Genomic DNA, 25,439 nt, shown 5'->3' on the forward strand with positions numbered 1-25,439 from the left:
CTCATGTTGCAGAGTGATAAGTGACAAGAAGGGATATACATGTATTAAGTCAAACCATTTACACGACATCCAACCATTTTAGTTATGTTATTTTCTTATTGTTTCTTCAGCACTTCTAAGTCTTTTACTGTGTTTTCTGTGCATCAGAAGAGCCTATGCCTCCATCTGAGTTGTATTACACAATATTTGCTGACTGGGTTTGCTTTGTTTAGGAAATGGTCTGTCGATTTTACATTTCTCCCCCTAGGTTTTCTTTATTTGTGCTATTTTATTTGCATTTTACACTTCCTCTCAGTTGCTGCTATTTCTTACCAATACACAAAGTTGTGCACTTTCCATGAACTCAGAATAGCCTGCTTTATCATTTAATATACCAACCCAGCTAAGCCTACATCCATGCAAATGCATGAAAGATGCTTGTATTGTACAGGTGCAACTGAGGGTTGAGAGCTATGTTGCTGGTTTTTCCTGCATTTTGTTTCTCTTCAGAAGGTCAGAAAGGACCGTGAGATTAGATAACCTCTTTTAAAACAGACTGTAGAATCAATGCTGTTATCCTTATTCAGAGCTTAGTAGCTTAGGTTTGACTGAAATATGAAATCCTCTAAAAAATGAGTTTAACAAACCTGGATTTTAACAAACCTCCAGAATTAAACATTCCATTGCAAAACTTTATTAGGAATAGGTCTATCATTTATAGCTGTCATTATGCACTCTGTGTGAAAAAGCAGGTTTTCATGACAAGAAACTAATGCTCATCTTTTCTTTTCTATATGTATTTACACATAGGCAAACTTTTTGGATTCCGGTTACCTGGACTGAGACTTTTAACGTACAGAAAGCAGTCCTTACCACAGGAGGACCCTGATGCAGTGATAATCGACTCATCCAAGCACAGTGATGACTCAGTAGCTATGAAGCACTTTAAATCACCTACAAAAGAAAGTTGTAGTCCTTCAGAAGTGGATGACACAAAAGCACTGATTCAGCCCACTAAATGTTCGCCTTTGGTTAATATATCAGGACCTCTTGACCATTCATCGCCTAAACAGCAATGGGACAGACTTTACCCTGACATGATACAGACAAGCAATCCACTAACCCATTCCAGATCAAAGGAAAGCATTTGTAGCATACGGAGAGCGTCTTCAGTACATGACATAGAAGGCTTTAACGTCCATCCCAAGAACATTTTTAGGGACCGTCATGCAAGTGAAGGTATGGTAGAAAAATCAGTCAGTATTCTATGATTCCCTAAGAAAGGGATTATTACAATTTTTCATAGTAACTATGATCACTCTGTAAGCAAAATTAAATATAAACATCTATACATATTCAAAGTCAAACTGAAAATATTCAGGGCCCAAATATGCCAGGCCTTTTTTGCCCTAAATACTGCTGTTCACGTCTAAGCAGACCAATGAAATCATGGGGTTGCTCTATGAGTACCAATCAACCTTCTGTACAGGGATATAGCGAAACTGGGTCCAACATCTGTAAAGCTAATTTTTGTATTTGGGAAAACAAATCAGCTGATCAAGCTAAATTGCATGCATGTTCTGGCCCCTTACTCACGTAGATTAGAATATCTTTGATTGTATGAAATCTTACTTCAGAACTTGATAAGTTTATTTTTCTTAAAGCTGTGATATGCTCATTGTATATTCACTAACTCAACACAGAGACATACTTTTTCTCTCACATTGGAGAAAAATTTTCTCAGCAACTCCAGTGAAATACTTGGTACAATGCTTGGTGAAATACTTAGTGAACTATTTAGTGTAAAATTAATGTAAGTGTCATTTTCTCTTTGTGTTAGTATATTCTTGCAACCTAATTATGCAAAACATAACGGAGCATGGGCCATGTTTCTTCATGTTGGAGATAGAGTTTGAGAAACTTGGAAAACAGCTCAACAGAGGTTTGGAAGCCCTGTGGTGAATGGAGAAGCACCTTTGAAACTGGCTTTCCCAGAAAAGTGCCACATATACAATGCTATTAGAGCTACTGATGGTCTAATTTATTAAATTGCATATAATTTATTAAATTGCATATTTTTTATTCAGGCTAGATGACAAGTAATGTATGTGGAATATTTTTAAGAATTCAGAAACATGTCATGGAAGACTGTACAGATTCATAAAATTGCAAGAAAACTGGGTTTTATTTTCAGTGATTATGGGTTTTTCTCATATTTATTAACCCCAAGTGTAAAATTCATTTAAGTTCTCCTGCCTTTTGGAAGGTCTGTAGCAAGAGGTCACTGCTTCTGTACATCTCCCAAAATATAAATCTGAATGCTCCTCATCCAACTAGATTAACTCGTACAACAACAGAACTGATTATTCCTTAAACTCTTCCTATATTAAATATAATTCAGAAATGCTTCTTTTCTCATTTTTTTTTGTTTCTTTTGGACTCTGATTTTTTCAGCTCAAATGAACCTGAAAATTCAATTAAATCCATTCCAAACCATGCCACTTTGCTATATGTCACGTTCGCATTGAAGCCAAGATTTCAAGATAAGGATCTGGAGCCAAAAGTCTCCAAAGTTCAGGCATGTCTTTTGGAACATTACATATGCTTCATCTTGGTTTTAACTTCCCCAGATATATAAATCAACCTTTCAAATAAAACACATTTAAAGATATCTATTTTGTCAGTTTCTATTTTCAGAACTTATTCTGATTAAAGCATTTCCCAGCTGGTTGTTAATTATACTAAGAAAATGTGTAAAAATAAGTTTGATTATTAAGTTTCTTGGGTCATGATGATACAAAGCTCATGCAGAAATTGCCATATAATTTAGTATTGGCTTCATAGAGAAGCAAAAAATTTTAGCTCCATTACACTGAGTAAAATAAATTTTATTGTGAGAAGTAAACATTCCATTTGAATTCCTATGGCCTCTTACATGATGTTATCATTTACAATGTCAATAGATAAAATAATGCCACTCTGGTTTCACTTTGCATAAACTACAAAATAGTAGAGAATCTGTCCCTCACTTTAGATCATACATACACGTTCTAAAAAAGTACAGCAGAAGAGAGGATTGTTCTCAGAATTGCACTATTATTATTAACCATCTTTGATGCCATCTGCTTCAACCCATATTAGAATTTGGCACCTTATGCTGAAAAGATGTTTAAATTTAGCTAGCAAGTAACATCCTATATGCTTTAAGGAATGGTATGCCATAAACCCCTATTGTTACGATAAAATTATCTGTGTAAGTTAGGCAACCAAGATTCAGCCTAAATCTTCTTCTCTGGACTCACAGATTCTGAGCAGAAGCTGTAGATACTGTATTGAAGAAGGTAAAGCCCTAATTAAAGGTAACTACAGTAAGTAAAACCAAACTACGGTCCCAGTGTGGCCTAGTGGCAATTATACACTGAAAGGTATTACATTAAAAATGATAATTTAGGATTTTATACTCATTTCAGTGTACTCAATTGAATTCAATCTTAAATTTACCTATTTGACAGTAAAAGCAGCAGGGCTTCCACCCTATGCCTGAAACGTGGCCAAGCTCTTGTCATCTGAAACACCATCAATCTACATTTTGCAGGCCATGCACTTTGGGAATTTTACTGTCTTCAGAAAGGGTTCTCAGTGACACCTCTGCGGCCTTCTGAAAAAATGGTGGCTTTGAGCCTAACTCAGCCTACAAAACCTGCAGTGCTGCTGTGGGCTCCTGGCACAGGCATCAGGCTGACAGGAGAAAAGCAGTGTCCCACACCCCCATTGAGCCTGGCACTGCGTCCCACACTCCCTGGCTCTCAGGAAGCTGAGGGAAGCCAGAGAGGCAGCAGGTGCTACACGGTGCCACACACACACAGGACATCACCTCCAGTTCCCTTCACAGGAGAAGGCCGCAGCCTTTCTCTTGAGCAGGCTCTCAGCATGGACAGGACAGACGGGGCTAGAGCAAGCTGAGGCCTCAGGGGCTGCCTCTCAGAGGGGGGAAACCGTGCGTGAATGTCAGCTTGAGGCCCACTGATATGTGCAAGCTGGAAAGCTGGTCATGGCAGCCAGCAGCACACAGGGGCATGGCAGTACCCTGGGCCTGGCTCCACTCTCCTGCCAGCCCCTAGAGCCTCTCACACCCAGCAAGCCGCTGCAGCCAGGCAGGGTGAGCTACATGAAGGGAGGGCAGCCTGTGGGTCATGTACATCCTTGAGTACAGGGTAGAGGTGATGTCTACCTACAGACACATGCAGCTTCTTTTAAAAATAATGATGATAAAAGGTGCGTTGCTTTCTCTCTGAAGGGATTTTCTCTCGGGTGAGGATTCAGTGCTAGGTGTGCTTGTGAGGAGCAGCTCTCAAGTGTACCTCATGAAGATACCTTTGTCACTGTTACCTCACGCAAAGGCATCTAAGCCCTGAAGAAAGGTTTAAGATACATCTTTCTCCTCAGTCTTTCCTCAGTACTTACTCAGAAAAGGTGTTTCTCACCTTGCTGCCATGGTAAAACAAGTTCTGGGAAGCTTAATTCCTGCTGTGAGACCTGGGCAGGCGCACAGGGCCTGCACAAGGCTGCCTGCTCACCCATCGGCATGTGCAGCCGGCCTGGGCCACCCATAGCTGCGGGTGCCTCAGTCTCACATAATTACATGTGCAAAGTTATTGTTCAGTGGCTTGGCTATTTTGACTTCCAACCCAGTGCTGGACTTGTGGAAAAACTATTTGAGCATTTAACTATTAAGGCAACTAAGCTAGGGCCAATTCTATGCATTTTTTGCAGCACCAAAAGATCAACTCCAAACAGTTTTAAAGGTTATTTTTCAATTGCCAGAGTGACTTCATCTTGACTAAAACTTTATGTAATATAATCAAGGAGGAGCAAAACTATTTTAATTCCAACCACGCATATTTCGAAGCAATATTTTCTGGTTTTTTGTTTGTTTGTTTGTTTGTTTGTTTTCTGATGTAGATTTTAGTTGTCTGTTTTTCTCTCTTTTCCTTCACTTTTATTATGCTGAAAACCAGACAATGGTCGCAATGTCAAAGGTAAAGTATACATCTAGACATTCCAGTGTTTCAACAGCCACACTTTTTGGCATGTTACTTTGCCTGCTCTGTGAAATGTTCAAATGCAACATTCTCATATTGGCCTCCCAAGGGCTAGCTGCATTAGTGAAATTATGTACGTTGAACATGTAGTTATTCCCTTAACTATTGTCTCAAAGTACTAACTACCAATCCCTGGAAAAAGTGAAGGCATAGTTAAACAGTTACTGAATTTAAGTATCTTTAATTCAAAATTAAAGGGAGGGACATAGAGCAAGTTGTTTAACTCAGTGCTGTTGTCTATAAGCAGGCAAAACTTCTGTAGAAGCAATCAGGGGTTTTACCTGTGAAAGGATGTAAAGGTGGGCTGGTCCAGTAATAAACAATCTACTGTTATAAGTTGGTTACTTTTCAGTCAACTATCTCTAAAATAAAATAATTGGTAATTAGGAGCCTTGTGGAAGTATCTTCACTTATTCCTCTTTTGTCTCCTTAAAACCAGTTTCACGTTCCTGGATGGCAGGGGGTATGGTTTCAAGCTTCCTGTAGTATTAAAATGTGCATGCACGAATTTCATTGCCAATTTCATGTTTAAATAATTTTTAGCGCAGTTACAAAATTGCTTCTATTTCACCAGCACTGATACATCTTTTAAAAGCATTTTGAATATCATTCTTTAGTAACTACTCCATTTCTAAAAAAAAAAAAAAAAAAAAAAAAAAGTGTTGTTTAATTGTGATATTTTAGCTATGTCTGAAAACTGATTTGTGATTTCATGCATGAAACAAAAAGTGTGTGTACTTGGTAAAGTTGTCTTTCTAAACTGCATGCACTGCATGAGCCAGATTCTGTAGAGCAAGTCATGGACTCCAAAATCATTGCATTTGCTTCACGTGTATGTTGGCAAAATCTTGGGGAAGAAATGCAGTCACTGAACTGTAAAACAGCTTTTATATTTACTGCTGGTGAAAGATGATGGATTGACAGCTCAGGAGAGTGAAATCATTTCCTAGTACATTGTGTAAGCAGGAACAATGGAATCCAACCATAAAAATGGGGAGCTCGGACCTTACCTTAAAGAATCTCCATTGTAGGCAGAAGCCTGTCATTCTCCTTGCTTATTCAGTTCTTGGCTGCTCCACTGAAAGTGTCAATCAGAGTGCCAATTAGTGTCAATTCTGATTTATTATGGCCCTCTTTTTCTGCTTCCTGCTATGAGAATATAGGAAAAGTCCACTAGCTGTCAAGTAGCAGCTCAATTGCTAGCATCATGATCTGTACTTAAGCTAGTAATGTCTTTTAATTAATTACCATTATCAATGAGGTACATATATCTTTATCCACTTTTTAAAGCAAAAGAAGGTGTTTTTTGTTGGTTTTTTGTTTGTTTGTTTGTTTGTTTGTTTTTTAAAGGTTCTATTTTCACGTGCAATTAACTTAAATATGGTATTAAATGCTAGGGCATGGATATTAGGTAGAGAAGAAGAGAGTAATTCCATTTCAAAAAGAAGCAATTAAAGATTTAAATCACAGAAAGCAAAACTTCAATGCAATGTAAGCATCTTTAAAGTTACCATCAAAATAAAATAAAATAAAATAAAATAAAATAAAATAAAATAAAATAAAATAAAATAAAATAAATAAAATAAAATAAATAAAATAAAATAAAATAAAATAGAATAAAATAAAATAAAATAAAATAAAATAAAATAAAATAAAATAAAATAAAATAAAATCTGCTATCTAATTGTAGATGCGTGTACCTAATTCTCCTAGTTTCCTTTTTATCTTAGGGAATCAAGAATCTTGTCCATCTTACAGATTGGCCAACTTGATACCCCACTAATGTTTTAGCCAATTCAATATTCAGAAAGGATTAATTGCTACTGTTGTGTAGAGAAGTAGAGTTGAAGAAATGCAGCCAAGCGCTGCCAATCACACACCAGCCCCTCTGCTAATTTCTGAGGTGACTGTAACTGCTTTATTTTGAAGACCACTTTTTAATAGAAACAACTAGATGTGGAAAGATGGATTCAGGTCCTACCTTAGCTATTTCCTTAATAGTGTAATCAGTACCAGGCTTTCCAGAATTCCTTATGGGAGAAAGGCAGTGAAATCTTTCTAGCCTTTCCCTTTCCTTGTGAAGCTGTTCTACAAATAATATACGAGGTTCATTGGTCTAAGGATGAAAAGAAAGACTGATTTTTGTAGTTTAGTGGCTAGAGCACTCACCCATAAATTTTGTTTATCTTACATCAAATGATCACTAGACAGAAAGAATCGTGAGAGCAGAAAAACTAGATTGAACTCTCCCAAGGGGAGCACCTTAACTGTTGACCTGGGGCATTGGGCTCTCCCCTTGTAATCTTGAAAACTTCTCTGCACAGTGGCACAATTTGAATTGGTATAGCGAAGGATTTTTTTTCTCTGGACCAGATTGCTAAATTATCATGAATTTAGGAGGTAGAAACCATGTGCATGAATTCTTTTAAGCTAAGAAAGCAAATGAAAAGATAGGTTCCTCAGCAAGCATTCTCAGCCAGGTACAAGAGAAGCCCAGCTCTCACCTGAAGAATTTGTCAGACAAACAAAAAAGAAAAAGAGGCCTTCTTAGTAACTGAAAAGATAAAACATAGATACTGACCTTCACAAAACAGCCTTTGGGCTCTGAGCCCCTAGTAAAACCTCTGGCGGTCAAGGTACAGAATGCAGCGCTGCCTGGATTTCCCTACAACTAGCTTCAGGAGCTGGTTGCTCCTTCACACACTGCATATACAATCCAGCTCTTCCTCTGTTGACTCAAAATTACCCCATAGCCTAATTCTGTCCCACTGGCTGTTCATGAATTATAGCGGCAGTTTTTGTTTCCTTCCTAGGAATTAAAAAAAAAAAAAAAAAAAAAAACATTAAAAAAATAAAAAAAAATAAAAGATTTATGATACAGTGAGGCTCTCGTGTGGATCTGAGAAAAAACCTTCAATACCATAATTTAGACAGTGTAACTGAGAGCAAGACCAGGGGTTTTTCTTAAATACATAACTGGAATTAATTGTTATTTTTGTTATGTCTAAACATACATGCAGCTCCCTTTTCGAGTATTTTTCTCAAAAACAAACTTTCCTTAATATATTTTTGTTTTCTGGATAAACTGTATGATGAAAGTACAAAATAAGTATACTGTTCAATTATATCGCATACTTGTTGTACAAATCACTGTACAATATTGAAGAGAATAATTATAATGGATATGTACCTCATGAAGTATGTGCACTCCATATTTTTTGTTTATCATGTCTCATTAAAGTAATGCAAGATGTTTAAGTGTATATTAAATAATCCATTAATATGCTACATATGTTTGTTGCTATTATTTTCAATATTTTTTGTTCATAACAATTAAACCAATATATTTTGTGAGTTTCTGATACTTCAAAATTATAAGGGCAGTGTTAGACATAGGTTAATATGGAGTTGATGGATCAACAAGACTAGGACAGGGGTCTACTTAGTTTTACAGTTTACCAAAAGGCATTTTTGAACTAACTATCCTGGAAGCATGAGCAACAGTACAGATGTGATAACAGAGCCTTTGCTCAGATGAGACACTTATATAATTGTGTGTCCTATTTGAGCTTGTATAAACAAAATGAGAATATAGTGTTTATACTCAGCCAGAATTACCATGGGGCATACCTGGTAACATTAAAACAAGTAAGAACAGTCCTGTTATGTACTTTGCAATCCACCGACGTTATAGAAAATATTGGAGGCTTTAAGTACAGGAAATTTCATATTAATATCCACCAGTGAATTTGATTCTCATTAGCAGTAGAATTATTTTTAAAGTGCCAATAATTTTTACTATTAAAAAATATCATAGTAAAAAATAGTTTTTAAGTACAGTTCTAACATATCCCACATAAATATTAATGATAACTTATCTGCATTTGTCAAATACTAAATATGTGTTCTGATTTTTCAGGGCCTTTTAACCATATCAAGTCAAGTTTGTTGGGATCCACATCGGATTCAAATCTCAACAAATACAGTACAATCAACAAAATTCCTCAACTCACCCTGAATTTTTCAGATATCAAAAGTGAAAAAAAATCTTCATCTCCTCCTTCTTCGGAGAAAGCAATTATTGCACCTAAAGTGAAAGATCGAACGCACAATGTAACAGAGAAGGTTACCCAGGTAAGGTAATGACGATTGTGCTCATTTTCAGTTTCATGAAGCTGATTATCAATTTAGTCGTTAGATTGTTACCCATTTCACAAATGGTTTGGATTTCTTTGGAGGGTTTGAGCTGTTGTTTACTTTGCCTCCAATTCAGTTGCACATGAGGTAGTTTACAATGTAGTTACTGCTTAACTTCTTCTTAAATATGTGTTACATTTCAAATAGGAAAACAAATCAAAATTTTCAGTTTTAGTTTTTAATAGGAAAAAGCTGTATTATGCGCTGGGTGCCCTGAAGAAGTCTATTAACTTCAGTGATTCCTGCCAGTTAAAAATGTGCTAAGATCTTCACAATAAAGTAGTATCCTATTCAATGTTTTCTGAAATTTTCTTTGTTACTTTTCACTTACTTAGGTTTCTGATACATAAAGGACAACACAGACATACTGCCATTCATTTCTAGCTAGTGGTTTGCAGGAGTGAATTTTTATTCTTTAAGCAAACAAAAGAATCCAATGGATATTTCAGTGTTTTGGTTGTTGTTGTTTTTTTTTCCTTGTTTACTAATGAAATTAAAATATCACAAGGATATTTAATGTCTATCAGCTATATACATATTTACACATTGCATATACTATTATTAACTGGCTTGATGGATGCAGCTTTTCTTTAGATGCTTCCAGGAGGGTTTCTTGGACAGCCTAATGCAACTTTGTCTTAATCAAAGCAAATTCCACAGGTTTACATTATATGAATAGCACAGTTGCTGATGTCCTCTGATATACCTAGTGGGTAGAGTGCTCTGGGGATATAAATGAAAGGTTCAAATCGATTTTAAGTGTGAGCTAAGCTCCAAATTTCATCACCTTCATGTGTTTCATCAAGCCTGTGGCAATTCTGAAGTACAGAAAGGTCTGTTTCTAAGTGGATGGAAATTTTAAGGTATAAATAATGTAACCTTTTATTTAGTTGTATACCTAGGGAAAATATTTCAGGGCTGCATATTTTTTGAATACCTAATTTTCAACTAAATTTTTAAGGGCTTGATCTTAAGCAAATTATTCAGCTAAATTCAGAATTGGTATTAGATTAGTAATATAATGACATATAGAAGGACAGGCTGCCAATAAAAAAAAAAAAAAATACAAATTAAGATACATCAGTCTTTATCCCAAAAAACTTCTACAGTCTCAGTAAGTAGAAGTTCATTCCTCAAGTGTCAATAGGCTGACAGACTGAAGAAGGTTGGAAGTGCATTCTAATATAATGCAGGTAGAGATTCCATAAGGAAAATCTTGCTAGAAATAGCTTTTGCCTTGCTACTGACCTGCCTTCCCTAGACCAAACTGCAGCTTCTTGATATTACTGCTATGCCAGATAGTTTCTGTGTTTCTTCTCCCTTTGACAGATACAAAAATGAATGTATTGTACACCCTCCTAGAGAAGATAAAAAGTTCTATCAGTTCTATCTTGAGATCAGTTAGTGCCTAAAATGTAATTGGATTTTTATCTTTCATATATTTTGCCTGTGATAGCCAACGTGAATCTGCAACCATTGTACTTTCTTCCCTGGTCAATTGTGAAAGATTTAATCTCTTCTGGATCCATTTTGATATTTTTCAATTATTCATTGCAGTTATACATAGAAAACTTTCACAGATAGTATGACAAAGAGTCAAGTTACATTAAAAAGACAAATTTTTATAAGTTATATAAGCACGAGTCAAACATATTTATTTTTTTTTTGTTTGGTTTGTTTTTTCACAAAATTCTGACTAGATATTTAGAGCCAGAGTGCCAAGCTTCTATTTACTAATGACACTATTATGGGAAAAAAATATTTAAAATCTATTTTTATTCTTCAAACTTCATGCTATGAGACATCAAGTAAAAATTGCTTAGATCAGCTAAAACGTCTCGAAAACATATTATCAAAACATTGATAATAAGTACATTTGAAATTGAATTTGAATTACTCTATAAAATCTTTATGCCAAAAAACACTTCCAATTTAATTTGACATTGCTTTATGTCCTTTTCCAGAACTATATCAACCAATATGCAGAGTAGCAATTTCTGTAGCAAATTGTGATAATGTCAGTCATCATAATTGGAATTACCCACAGCTGTTCCCTTCTCTCTTACTATATTAAGTTACCAATGTTTTCAGTTGTTGCTCTGGCCTGAACTGTAGGATTAGGTACAAGAAGAAATTTCTAGGAGGTATAAAGAAATGTAGATCTACTGAAGTTGATCATACTATATCTATGTGCATCAGTCAAATATCTAGCACTTATTTTTGAATTAGATTAAAAAACACATTTAGACATTAAAAGTTTTAGTGCTGTTTATGTTTCTAATATTGTTGTTTCAATATGTTTTATTAAAATCAGCACGGTAAAGGTTCCACTGCATGTCTGCCCATGTCTTTAAAATCTAAATCTCTTATTAAAACTTGTAATAGAACCATAGATCCATTTTGTATCTGCAGAGGAGTGGAAAAGTGGCTTTGGAAGGTTTCAACACAGCGTTGAGAATAAAATATGGCAGAAATGTCAGATGAGATAATTAGCATATGCTCATGCTGGCACAGTCCTCTGATATGTAATTCTGTGAAACAGCATCAAAAATGTACAGGAGGGAATGTGACCTGTTAGACCTATAGGATGATATCAGTAGAAAATTAGTATAAAATGGCCATGGTAAGTTAAAAGGTCAACGTTAATCAGAGTAGTGTCATTCTGAAATAGTCTTCCAATAGAAGTTAAAGCAGGAATTCCAAGTGTCTTTAGACAGAGCCTGAGAAATGTAGTAAAGGGATAGATAACATGATGTGCTTTTCTGGCATTGCTGGACTCAGTGACATGGAAGGCCACTTCCAGTCACATATGGCTCCATTCAAACATCTGTCCATCCCTCTCTGTACTCTTCACTGTATCTCTCTCTCCTTCTCCTTACCTCAGCATTGCTGAGAAATTTATTTCTGCTGCTATAACCTCATATGTCCACTACTGTGGCTTCTCTCAGTCTGCAACCCAAAATATGCAAATGTGGACTCTGGTACCACACCATATCACTGAGCCTCACAGGTGGATCACTGCACTCTGGATTTTCTATAATGTATCAGTAATAGCAAATGAAGTGTCAGCATCCTAGGATCCAAGAATGAGTTCTTCTTTCCAAAGATAACAGCTGTATGACTTCTATCATATTCACAAGCTGAAGAAGGAATTTAGATAGTGAAAAAGGAGGGGTTATCACATAGCTACTTTCACAAGGTAGAGGAAGAATAATTACTGAAATAATAGAATAGTCATGGCTATTCTGTATAGATGGATGGAAACATTTCCAGAAAGAGAGACAGGCAAATACAGTTTTAGTGGAATAAATTAGGAGCAGACAAAATTTTGGAAAAGAATTTCACAAGAACAGAAGTTATGGGACAGTGGCTGATATTAGAGTGAAAAAATACAAACTTTGAAATGTGGGTGGAGAAAATGAGATTTAATTGGAGATTTTCAAAATAAATAAAATTCTCAACATCATACCTTTTAAGTAATATGACAAGTAAATCTAATCAGAAAGAGCTAAGTTATAAATTCTACTGTCAGGACCTTTTGAATAGGGTCTTGCTACTTAACAGGAGAATTCAGGACATTATGTGGAGATTAAAATTCCAGTTACTATATAGCTTGCAGTAACACTTTTGTCACTCACTTCACTGCAATCTATATAGTAACTACAATCTACATAATGTCCTGAATGTTCTGTGGTTTTAACTGACCAAAACTCCTCTTGTCATGCAGAGTAGCATAACTTCTACTGCATGCCTATTTCTGCATAACATTGGCTTTTACTGAAATGAGTTGACCAGCAGTAGCTGCCAGATAGTCCTTTTCTAAGAATTGGCATTCTTATATCCCGATGTAGATACCTGCCACTAAAATTAAAGTTTCCATTTACACTTGACTAAAATGCTTTTTTTTTAATGTTTCACATTATAATTTCCAGAGGTGCTTGGCTAGAACAGGCTCTTCTAGAAGAGCCTCGACTTCCTTCAGGGGGACAGTCCCATGTCTGCACTTTTTTGCACTGACAGGTTCAGATGGGGTCCTGACACTGATTGCTAGAAAGAGGCAAGTCTTCCCAGAGGCACAAAAAGTAGACTTTTGTTAAAGAAAGCAGTGGGGCAAAAAATTGACACCTGTCCTTTAACGTTTTTGATGAGTTTGTAAAGAGGACTTCTGGCCTTAAAATTACAGCACATAGAGGCAAAACAGTTAGCATTTTTATCTTTTTTTTTTTTTTTTTTTCAACCTTTTTTTTTTTTTTTAAAGTGCTCTTACACATCCGGTTCATGCTTATATATGGCCCAAAGCTGAGAACTCCATTGTGAACAGACTCAGAGCAATGTGAAGATGTTTGTACCTATACTTAATTTCAAAGACAGAATTTCTGAATACTCATAGACTGGCAACAACACTGGCAACAAACAATGATTCATCCAGTTAATAAATGTATAAATTACTGATCCCTTTACTGTGTTCTTTAAATAAGGCTGTTTTGTGGTCCCTCATCATTAATGCTCAGCTACTATCAATCCCCTGAAATTCAGCAGTTTGTTCAGATACAGCATGTGATTGAAAGACTCAGCATGTATCCGTTGATTATAATTTGTCATAATAACTGACTTATGGGAAAGTAGAACTGTGATCTTCAAACTTCTTGGAGATAATAATTTTCAAACCAGTCCACCCACCTGAAATATATATAATACCCTGTTTACATGGCTGATCAAATGATAAGTATGTACCTTAACTGGATACTCTGCTGATTTGAGGATTGTGTTCTGATCTGCAGACATGCTGATCGTTCACAGCTCTTCTGAAAGTGGAGTTCTCGGTGTATGGCAGGTCACACATGAACTGATAGACCTTGTAGTATTATTCCATGTTTTTCTAATCTGGCCAGACTCTGTTCTGTCAGTCCCAGAAGATTAAGAAATAAGTAACAGTGTCCCCCAAGGCCAGCCTCAGCTGTTGATATAAAAATAACTGTTATACGATCATGACTTCAAACCGACCTTCAGGTTTTCAGGCTAAAAGAAGTCATCTACAACAAAGATGGGCAACATAAGACCTAAAAATAAACCAAATTACTGAGCTATATATTTTTGGTACTCTGATTCAGCTGACATACTGGACCATTTACAACATCATAAAATAACTTGCACACAAACATTATTTCAAAGCTATTCATTTTGGAACATAAGCTGACATAAAGCAGAAATTTCTGAATTAAGGGCAAATGGCTTTGATATGTCTTCCAATTACTCAGTTAGGCATACATATAATGATGAAATTGGGGGTTAAGCAGAGCCAACATTCCCTACTTACTGTATGGAAAGTGTAAATTATTTGATTCTGCTGAAAGGAGAATCTTTTTTATTCAATTATTTTCTATCCTTGTTCTCAATGATCAATTGATATAACTTATACAGGAATTATTCCCTTTGTTTGCAATCATACTTAGCAACCTCATACAATAAAATTTTATTGTTGTTATATAATTAGGCTTCATAATTACTGTAGATGTTGTTATAGAAATGGAATAGATGTGTGTAATTTCATTGTCATTTAGAAGGTATGACAGATCTGTGTGTGAAAAAAAAAGAAAAGCAAAGATCATTGTGATGGCAAAACCAATAAAAATACCCCAGTCTCAGTGTAGTCATTTATACCTATGCAAAGATGTCATTTGGAGAACAGGCTCTTTTGCACTGGAGCAAGTAGCTATACAAAGCATGGAAACAGAAAATAAAGCCCATTGTTTTTATCAATTTCAGAAAAACATAGCATTTTCATTGGAACTGCTTGCTGTTGCATGAAGTAGTAAAACGGCATATGTAATTAGAGATTCACAGGAATTGTGAATGATAACATATTCCTTGAAGGTGATTGTTTCCAGTAGAGCCTCATGTCTTTGTGACAGCAGAGTAGGCTAAGGCATCTCAACTGCTGGAGTGTTTTGCGATTTCACAACATATGGTGGAAATGGAGCAGTTGGAAAGACCAGCTGCTTTGAAGCAAGTAACCTGGAATCATCCCTAATTTGTCCATGTCCTTCTCCCTTGATCTATTCTTCTGAGAAAGGGATTGTCCGATTTTGCTGAGTTGGGAAAAAGAATCCAGTATCTTCCATGAATTAACAATTCCAAGTGATCAGTATTTTGTAGGAGCAATTTGCTATTATTGTCTTGAACCAAACACTTTAAGATCTGTTCATTGATGCTAATGTGGAATGGATTGTATGATATATATATATTTTTTTAACTGAATACTTTTCAAAAGCAATGTTCTTCTTCTGATGCTAGTATATGGGGGAAATAGGCTTTCAGACTGCATTGTAGTTCATTCTGAAAATATGAGTGTGTAAGAACTAATGTCCTATGGAGCAAACAAAACTGATCAAAACCAACTTTTAGGCAGCAATTTTGCAAACCTATGTTCTCTGGACTAGAGCTCTAAACCCCAAGACTGGTGAATTTCATGGTGAATTGACCTTGAAAGTTTATAAACTTTGTAAGTTGCTCAGTGAAAACCAACCATTTTGGCACCCACCAGAACTGAAAGAAGTCAAGCCCTGGCTTAGCCTCTGTCAAGCCCCATTAAGGTCCAGAGAACTGTCAGAGTCCTTTGACCAACTTGGCATGCACTGTCTAAAATAATACCTTTCATGTACATAGTTAGAGCTACCTTAAAACAGCCATGAAAGGAGTCACAGTATGTCTTTTATTTAATGTTAGAACCATACAAAAATGTAGCATGGAAGAGACGTCTAGGGGCCATCTAACCCAACCTCCTACTCAAAACATCAGTTAACTTCAGTTAGATCACAGTCAGGTGGTTACTGTGTTAATTCAGGAAATGCTTTCTCTGTTTAGGTCAACATAAACATATATTTTCCCAGATAAAATCACCCAGCAATAGAGAGCAATAGCAACTGACATGCAGAAGCAGGGAGGGAAGAAGGCAGAAACTGTGGAACTCAGACTCAGGACTCCCTTCCTCCCTCCCTGCATGCCCTAACCTGCAAACAGGCTTGGTTCTGAACTCTCTTCTGATGCTGGACACCTCACAGGTAAGCATGATAGTAAAAATGTTGGATCTAGCTACAAAATGCCATAATGTGGGCAGACAACATTTAGCAATTGCCTGAAATTGCACATTCACCCCTATTAGGAATCATTTTCATCAGACAAGGAATGCAGCTGTGTTCAGCTAACAATTTAATAGCGTTTTTTGCAAGTAACATATTTTCCTTGTAGTTTAATACTAGCTTATACACAAGCTGAAAAACTGGTCAGTAATTTGAAGGATAACATTCTCAAGGAAATAGTTAAGTTCCCACACATCACTGCTGAAAGAAATTGATGAACAAGCTAAAAGTGAGAGCAGAATATTCCAGCAATTTGCAGATAGTAAGGTGATGATATAACTGGTGATAATTATAAGGCAGTTTTCTTCTGCTACTGATTAGAAACTAGGTGGTTTAAATATGCATATAAAGGAGAAGCAGTAGCTTTTTTTTTTTTTTTTTTTTTTTTTTGGTTTTGGAGGAGTATTTTTGTAGGTTTGGGTTTGTTTGGGTTTTTTTTTGGCTTGAGCAGTGGAGTGGGTTGAAGCATGGGGATTGGTTGGTGTTGATGTGTTGAAATCTGAGCAAAATATTTTCGATTCAGGATTTGTTAGCGTTTGGGGCTTTTACATTGGATTAGAAGTAGCAAGAAAAAACAAAGACCATGAAGCCCAGTCAGAACAACATGTTTTTTAATGGTTTCAGAATGCCCTCAAAATTAATAAGCAAAATGACAAGGTCATGCTTCTCATCTATTATCAGTCACGTGTTAGAATTTGGTTAATGCTTTCAGCTTGTAACTGGTAGCAGAACCAATAGGGAAGTGGGTACTATTTTTTAATATCTTAAAAACTGGCATGAGCAGGTATGTTCAGAATACTACTACTAATGAATGTAAAACATTTATTAAATGGGAAGTAAAGATGTTCATTTCACAGCTTTTTTCTAATCTAGGTATCCATCTTTGAATATGTTTCACTTTATAAATTAATTCTATTAATTATGAATAAATCTACTCTCTTTTGAAACAAAAGAGCTGGCATGGCATGGTCTCCTATTTATACCACTCTGTTCTGTTCAGAGAAGTTTAGTTTTACTGGGTTTGTCGGTAAGATAACAACAGATTATAACTGAAGGAAAGCAACACCTTTTGCTGCAGCTTAGACTCTAATGATGTTAGTTACTGGGTTTGGAAGTGAGCAAGAAATCCATGCCTGGGGCTCATGGTCATCCTGTAGAACACGTTAGAGGCCAGCTAATTTATTTTGCCTTTTTTTTTTTTAGGATAGCATGCTGACTGCAGCTTCCTTCCGGTTTTCAAACAAAGCTTGAAAAATAAGTTTTGTATGGGACAATTTTTTGTAGATATTTTATGCTATTTTCTCTCTCTTTTGCACCAACAATGCCAAGTAAGCTAAGGAAACTGAGAAACAAATGACCCATTCTGCAGTTTAATCAGTGTGATAAATTTGTCTAGAAAACAAAGAATACTGGGAACGGGAGAGTTTATAGACAGGCTTTTAGCCTAAGCATTTTTTCTCCAGATTTAAGCTTTTGATACCTGCAACCATACATGTGATTACATACTGTAAAAAGATTCCCATATGTCCTTGGTTAAATCCATAGAGTCCTATGCTCTCCCAAACATGTGCTTCATCTAGCATTCGAGAGGTGAGGTAGAGCTTCTGGAGTTATTTTGGTTCACTGGTGCCACACTAACAAAATCTTTTTGTTAGAGTAGCAGAGTAGCAGAGAAGCACCATAAGACACCTACCATGTCTTGCCATATTTCCCCCAAACCAAACTATGTGTTTATGTTAGAAAAGCAGAAAAAAATATTATCTAAGATCCAGCTATGGATTGAGGAAATACAAGTTTCTCTTATCGGCTCCTCATGGCCTTTTTCCTCTCACAACTCTGCCGTTTTCTCTGCATAACCAGTATGAAATGGATGGATTGCTCTAGAAAAAAGGACAGTGATTTTATAGGTTGGTTTTGATAATAAGATGTGATCTGTATAATCACACTGTATGTAATCCATTCTATTTACCCCTGCCAAATGCCTTTTTGGTTGGGATGTTAGTGATTAGATTTGGTAGAAGGTTAGGTAATACACTAAGCATTCCCAGGTGTCATAAAAATAGCAATCTGGGCAGAATGCTAAGACAATCTCTTTGAACTTAAAGTGAACAAGGCTGGAGTATGCTCATCAGTCAATACTGTAATCATAGAAATGAAGTATGGCTTGTAGCTGCTTCATCTTTACCTTGTATACTTCGGATATTCTCTTACCACCTTTTTGCTCTTTTTTAACTGTATCAAAGTGTTTGGAAGCTGAGGAAACTGTCTGAAGGTACATTTTTCAGAAATACTTTAAGGAAGTTGAGATAACAGCAAAAAGCACAAAATCTACTTTGTTTCATTGTCATGTCATGAGCTAATGATAGAAAATATCTTTTACGTGACCAAAATCACAGCAATAATTTAAGCCCTTATCAGAAACGTGACCCTTAGTGTTTTGTTGTTCAGACATATAAATGCTTGTTAGAGCTTACTGGTTATGTTGCCAGAAGAGCAATGAAGAGATCACAAACTCTTCAGCATTTTGAAGGGTAGTGTTTTCTGTCTTCTGGAATAACACCTCTTAGTAAATTCAGAAAAAGCTTTACACTACTTTTAATACATATTCTGGCATTAACATTTGCTAAAAATCAGTTGCTAATTTCTTCTTTGATAATCTGCAAATCACTAAGTTAAGATTTAAAGCTCAGTAAAGCACACTCAATAAATCTATATGCTTCCAAGTGTTGCTCTGATGATGCATTACCAACTAACATGAAAGTAATTGCATCCTGAGTCGCAGGAGGAGACTGCTGAAGTTTAAGATCTATAAGCTATTTCTTAATTTTCTTCATGGGAAATAATGGATGGAAAATGGACTATAAAAATACTCCCTCTCTTTTAATGTCTATCTTTATGAGAAAATAAATGACAGGTTATAGGTGGTGAGTTTTCTAAATTATTACATGTATTCAAGTCTGTTGAAGCAATTTTGTTTGACAGTAACATCAACAGATACAATAATTCTATCAAACCTGCACAATTTACTGAACAAACATGAAAAGAATCCTGTTCTACTGTTTTAATGTCATGGTACATATAACTTTCCTTGATAATTTGTTGATTCTGTGTTGCTGCATATTTAACTATCTTTAGCTGAATAGAATTATCTAATTATTTGCTTGTGTCATGAAAAGAATAATTTGAACAGTGAAAGCAATAGTGTTACACTTATAGGTGCTCAAGACCTGTCTAAATCAATGTCAATTCCTGTTCCCTATTGATTTTCCAACATCAAATTAGCAATTTTTATGGCAATTAAAATCAGAATTGTTAGAATTTTTCTTTTTCTTAAATTTTAATACCAAACAGCATTAACTTTTAACTTCACCGAAATTGCTTGGACATTTATTATAAAAATTGCTTAACACTACATCAGATAGATTCCATTTACCAATAAAAACTTACTCATCTTTTTCTTCTTTCATACTATCTCATTGCCTCCCAAACTGAAGCCCCACCAGAATATTAATTTACTGAATATCCAGTGTTTCTGTATTTCAGTTAGGTTGAGAATGACACAAAGTCTGTCTCTCACTAACTCAAAGAGGCTTTATTCAGTGGCATTTATAAGCTGACTTCTGGAACAGAGATTATTCAAATATGCTCAGATAAGCATCAAGTTTTGCAGGTTTATCCAGTAATAACAGAAACGTGGTTTCAATGCCTACCTAAAATTATACTTGCTGAATATGTAGACATAGTCTACAAAGAAAAGAAAAAAAAAAAATCTGTTGTGCAATTTCTGATCCTGCATACAAAAATGTATTGAGCACATTAGAAAGGTTTATTTCCTCTGGTACCTGAAGTCCCAAATGGGAAGCATACAGAGCACATATTTTCACACAACAGCAGATTTTCCTTAACAAAAGCTTAATTTTCAAAATATGAAAGCCATTAAAACACTACGTGATAATATCTCACAGGTATACTTAAAACTCTCTGATATAGAAAGGTAAATACCAACACTTTATCCAAAGTATCGTGCTACAAGTTTTTTAAAAAATATTAAAAGCATTTAAAACAGACAAGTTCCTTGAAACCAGAAAGACAATTATTAACATTCCCATGATCAGTATTTCTCGATTTAGAAGATGTTCTTTAATAGCTCTCCTTCGAAAAACATATAAAAATGTTTTTTAATGCAGATGTGTGAAAGGAGAATATAATGCAGGATTACATTCTAAAGCTCTAAATCAAAAGCACTTCAACTTTCTGTCAGTACCAGAATAATCTTATCAGTTGTTCATGTCAGTATCAAGGAAGACTGTCATTAAGACAACTGAAATATGAAAGACCATAACAGTCTTGTGGAGAATTAGATAATGCCTGCCATCAGTGAGCAATTGTTGATTTAATTTAATGCTTTCGTAGTGTTTATTTTTAGGTCTTTTTATATTTAGAGAGTTTTAGATTCAGACCTCTTTAGGAGGTCCAATCTGTAGGGGTCTCATGATAATGTTATGAATAGGGAAGAAAGGGGAAAAGATGTTCTTTCCAGTTATAGCTTAGTAGCTTCAGTAGAGCTAATACACAGGAGAAATGAGAGCCAGAAGAGGTTACATTAAGAGAAGAGAGTTCCACAAATCCAATAAAATATCCAATGCAAAATCATACCCTTTTTTAAAGCTGAAATAATACTAGTTCATTTTTTGAACTGCACTTACCATTCACGTTTAGGGTCATGATAAAACGGGTTAATTATTACAGGAATATTGCTTTAGCTTCTGTATATTCTTCATGATTCTTTTCTTATTCCTTTTATTTCCACAGTTTTCTGGGAATTGAGTTCATGTAAAATGATGTCATGTAAACCTGAGTTCAAAGCTACCTGTTAAAAGGAAGAGATTGTACCCAAATTCTGAGGGTTTGGGTGTGGTGTGGTGGCAGTGTTCATTCTGCACCATAAGCTGCATCAGAGAATAAACATGAATAGTAACTTCACTCTACTTTAATTTAGGAGATGCTATTTGATTTCCTAGTCACCAGCACTAAACTTGTTTATAGTTGAAAACAGCTGAAAGTATGTAATCCAAATAGCTTTTGGATTAGCCCTCAAGTAATGTAGGGCTTTATTTATATTCTGAGCTTTATTAAATGTTTATGAAATTCTGTTAAAGTGAGAAATGCTATGTAAGAATTAACTTTTTTAGTACAAGCTTTACTTTGTGACAAAAGCAATAGTGACATAACAGTATGTAGTATTGAACAAATCTACATAATATACAGTTCATATGAGACACACTTTGTCATGAGACATAGGAAAGTGTCTTTCCAAAAAGCTAATGTATTAAGCTTTGCACTCATTAAATTCCCACATTGACCTTTTGAATAGAAGCATTCTGTATGCATTACGAATGCTGTTTTCTGTTTGTTTGTTTGTTTGTTTTTGTTTTATCCCTTGTATGTGCCTTGTTTCTCCCTCATATTTTGCCACCTGGAAACATTGCTCTCTCTGTTCAAATTTCCTAAATGTGTATTAGTTCCATCTACGATGTAAAGTCTTACCTGGACTGCAAACGTGCTTTGCATTGTTTGTGCAAGTGTACTGTAATCATATATCTGCTGTATGTTTGGAAATACACAGCACAAATATTGCATGACTTCTTAGCAAAAATGCTAAAGGTCCAACGCTTTCTGAATAAGTTGAACATAACATCTTGTCCATGCAATCATAATATGTCCACAAAGTGAGTTCAGTGCTCCTCAAAAGCATCAGGCATGCTTTTTGGCTTCCATGTTCATGGGCTTTATAGAAATCTACAATTACTCGGAAAGTCATGGTCCAGCATGGTCCATCCTCACAGGCAGCACTAAATAATAGCTGGACAACCCTATTGAAAATCTGTGCAGTAGTTTGGCAGAAGTATTTCTTTAACAGTTCATGGTGGTATTCATAACAGATGGCTCATCATTTATTTTTTCTGTTATGATTTATTAAATCTGTATTATGCTTCTTTGTGTTTCTAGTTCTTTGGTTTTGACTGTCTATATTTGCATTCTTTAATAAATTTAGATTGAAAAGCCTCAGAACATAATTCTCTTATGAATATACATGTGCCACATAGTGATATGGGCCTCTCAGAGTCCCTTGAAACTGTGCAGTTTGCATAACAGATAACAAAAATAAAGTGTTTTCACACAGAAAATAAAAAATGGAAAAGTGCCCCCATTGAGTTGTTAAAAAAAAAAAAAAAAAAAAAAAAAAAGTCTGATGTCAGAGAGGTTAAATGTCAGTTTGCCTAAGATCACTTACAAACTTGGTAGCAGAGACTAGAGTATAATTCCCAATCATCCAACGTCTTGACTGATGTTTTGCCTATATATTCTCTTTTATAAAGAAAATTGAAGAATCTTAGTATTTCTCTTAGAAGTGTCAAATGCTGTTGCTGCATGTGGCGTTGCAGAACCTATAACAAGAGTAAACAAGTTATCCAGTGAAGCTTATGGCCAGTGTGATATACTGCACATCATCCCAGTTAGGCTCCCTAACACTTCACCAAGAAACACGATGCAAAACAGAGTCTTTTGAACACAGCACAATGTTGTTCCCCAGTACCAGGGAAGTTTTCTTGAGGGGAAAAATATTAGAACTGTCAAAAAAAGGTGATCACAAGCAGCATGATGATGTTTAAACTGGATCCACACTACTTGAGGTGGAATGGATTTTTTAATTTTTTTTAATTAATTGTCACCTGGTAGTAATTGTGGTGCATCCCCTTCTTTTGCTTCTGATTAACAGAACAGCATCCATTAGTAAAATCCCATTATTCCTAAATGTCTTTTCTTTTCAATTCCAATGAACCACTGTTATCAAGGAGAAACTAAAAATTACCAAACTAAAATTACTAAAAAATTACCAAACAAATTACCAGAATGATAAATCTGTCTAAAAATGTGAATTTATGACAGTTATTTCGACCTCACTCCATACATAATTTATGGGACCTGAAATATAAATCCACAGGTTGCAGCCGTTCTTTGTAAGTGCCATCTTGAACTTGTGATCTTAAAAAATGAATACATGAACCTAAAAAGAGTAAAAGATGTTCACCAGCCCTATCTGTGTGAAATACCTGAAGCAAGATTCTGGAATCAAAAAATCTTTTTGAATGAAGTCTTCTAGCTTGCTGCAGCATTGTTTTAACTGTAATAAACAGGAATGCAACGGAAAAGATGTAAAACAGCAGTTATAAATGCATTCCTGTTTGCTCCAGATAAAACAAGTGTGCAATGGTGTTTCATCAAGGTTGAATACCCCTAATTTTTTAAAAAAGAAATACCATTATTGCTAGTATGACTTTTGCTACTTACAATAGTGTTGCAGTCTTCTCTTTGCCAGGAAGCTTGGCTTTACATCACATGATGTCCCAAGGTTCAGAGACCTTTTGACACTACAGTACTTGGGGCTTGATTACATGCTGGATGTCCCAGTGCTGCTCATTATTCTTAAAAACATTTCAGTCCCTAAGCCATTATTACAGTATTATCTTATTACAGTATTACAATCCAACCTGTGAAAAGAGTTTCACTGTCCAGAAGAGAAAAGTTAATAAAACAACTTTAAGTACACTAGTCTTCCATCTGGCCAAAGTAAATACAGACTAGTTAACACTAGTGTCTGATCCTTGCAAAGATGTCACACAACAGCAAAAAGATAAATTCATCTCATGTTCAATCAGTCTCTATTGAAATTACCAACAAGAAAACCAATAATGTACTCCTTTTTTATGTGTAACTGTGATTTTTTATTTGAGAAACTACGTCCCATCTTCTTTCTCATGATCCAGCAAACAGGAATAATTACATAATGAGTGTTTGTCTTTAATTCCCATTGCATGAGAGTAAGCAATGTAGAAATGTAAAGTTCTATATTGTATTATCAATATGAAACTCATAACCAGTCAGTCTCTCCTGTAGTGTGTCTAAGAAACCAGAATGGAAAAGTTGGATCCATTTTTTCCTGATCACTTTTATACTGCAGTTCTCTTATTTTACCTGAATATTTTTTCTGTTTCACCTACCTCAGTCTAAACCAAACTAAAAATAAATGTAATTTAACTGAAAGTACAAGCCAGGTTTCAGGGGAGTAAGTTCAATTTACATTATATGTTGCTCTGAAATGAAGCACACTGGCTGGAAATTTCAAATGACTACAAGAAACATGTGAAATAAACTTTATTTTTCATGTTGTGTAATCCATTTCATTCATTATTTAAAAATCCAGCAGAAGAATACAAATTTCATAAATACCAGTTGCCTTGCCACATATTCCACCCTCAAATACTAGGAAAACATTCTAGTCAACTAGACTAGAATGGTGGGGGTCTGAAAATATTAAGAATGCTTAAGAGATTTAGTAATGTCTCTGCTTCAGGTTGCTGTCAGCTAGTGTGTTTAATGCATTTAAAAAAAAAAAAAAAAAAAAAAAAAAAAACTGGCATTTTGCATTTTGTTAAATGCAAGACCCAGTTGGAATATAAAAAATAGATTAACAGCCTCTACCATCACCTCAGCATGGCACTTAATGGCTGCTTGAAGGTACCATATAATCTTCTGGATGGTTTAATTGTTTCTTTTTTCACAAACTAAAAGGACGAGAGTGGTTATTAGCCCTGGTGTTCTCACAACATTTTCAGAGTAGAACTTCATTGAATAAAAAGTGCAACTTGGATTACCAAGGATAGGATCTAAGGTTTATACAACACTTGCAGTTAGAAAGCTAAACAGAAAGAAGTGTGTTGACCCTTATAACCTTACAAGATTATGTTCAAGAAGCATGAAATTCCTCAATTTTGTACAAACAGAAATCTCTAATCCTGAACTACTTAATAATATAAAAAATAAAAACTTACTTACTAAATAAAAAATAAAAGCAGAAAACATTGCTGACAAGGTATTTCTCCTTCCAGTCATAATTTCATTTCAGCATAGTTACTCATTTTAGTTACTTTTTAAAGGTCTGATTTTCTAAACTACATTA

At 35.3% G+C, this 25,439-nt stretch overlaps 1 protein-coding gene across 7 annotated transcripts in view; it reads left to right on the forward strand.

Moving 5' to 3' along the window:
* Window positions 1–25,439, forward strand: part of KCNH7 (potassium voltage-gated channel subfamily H member 7) — a 220,038-nt gene that overhangs the window by 143,136 nt on the left and 51,463 nt on the right. For 2 of the 7 annotated variants that reach the window (XM_032189879.1, XM_032189876.1), the window contains 4 exons: window positions 790–1,218; window positions 4,998–5,018; window positions 5,521–5,544; window positions 9,001–9,215. In XM_032189879.1, the coding sequence (XP_032045770.1) occupies window positions 790–1,218; window positions 4,998–5,018; window positions 5,521–5,544; window positions 9,001–9,215 (689 nt within the window). The remainder of the gene's footprint in view (window positions 1–789; window positions 1,219–4,997; window positions 5,019–5,520; window positions 5,545–9,000; window positions 9,216–25,439) is intronic. The other 5 variants (XM_032189881.1, XM_032189878.1, XM_032189882.1 and 2 more) reach the window with 3 other exon arrangements.

This window comes from Aythya fuligula, chromosome 6 (genome assembly GCF_009819795.1).
Source record: "Aythya fuligula isolate bAytFul2 chromosome 6, bAytFul2.pri, whole genome shotgun sequence".
Lineage (NCBI taxonomy): Eukaryota > Metazoa > Chordata > Aves > Anseriformes > Anatidae > Aythya > Aythya fuligula.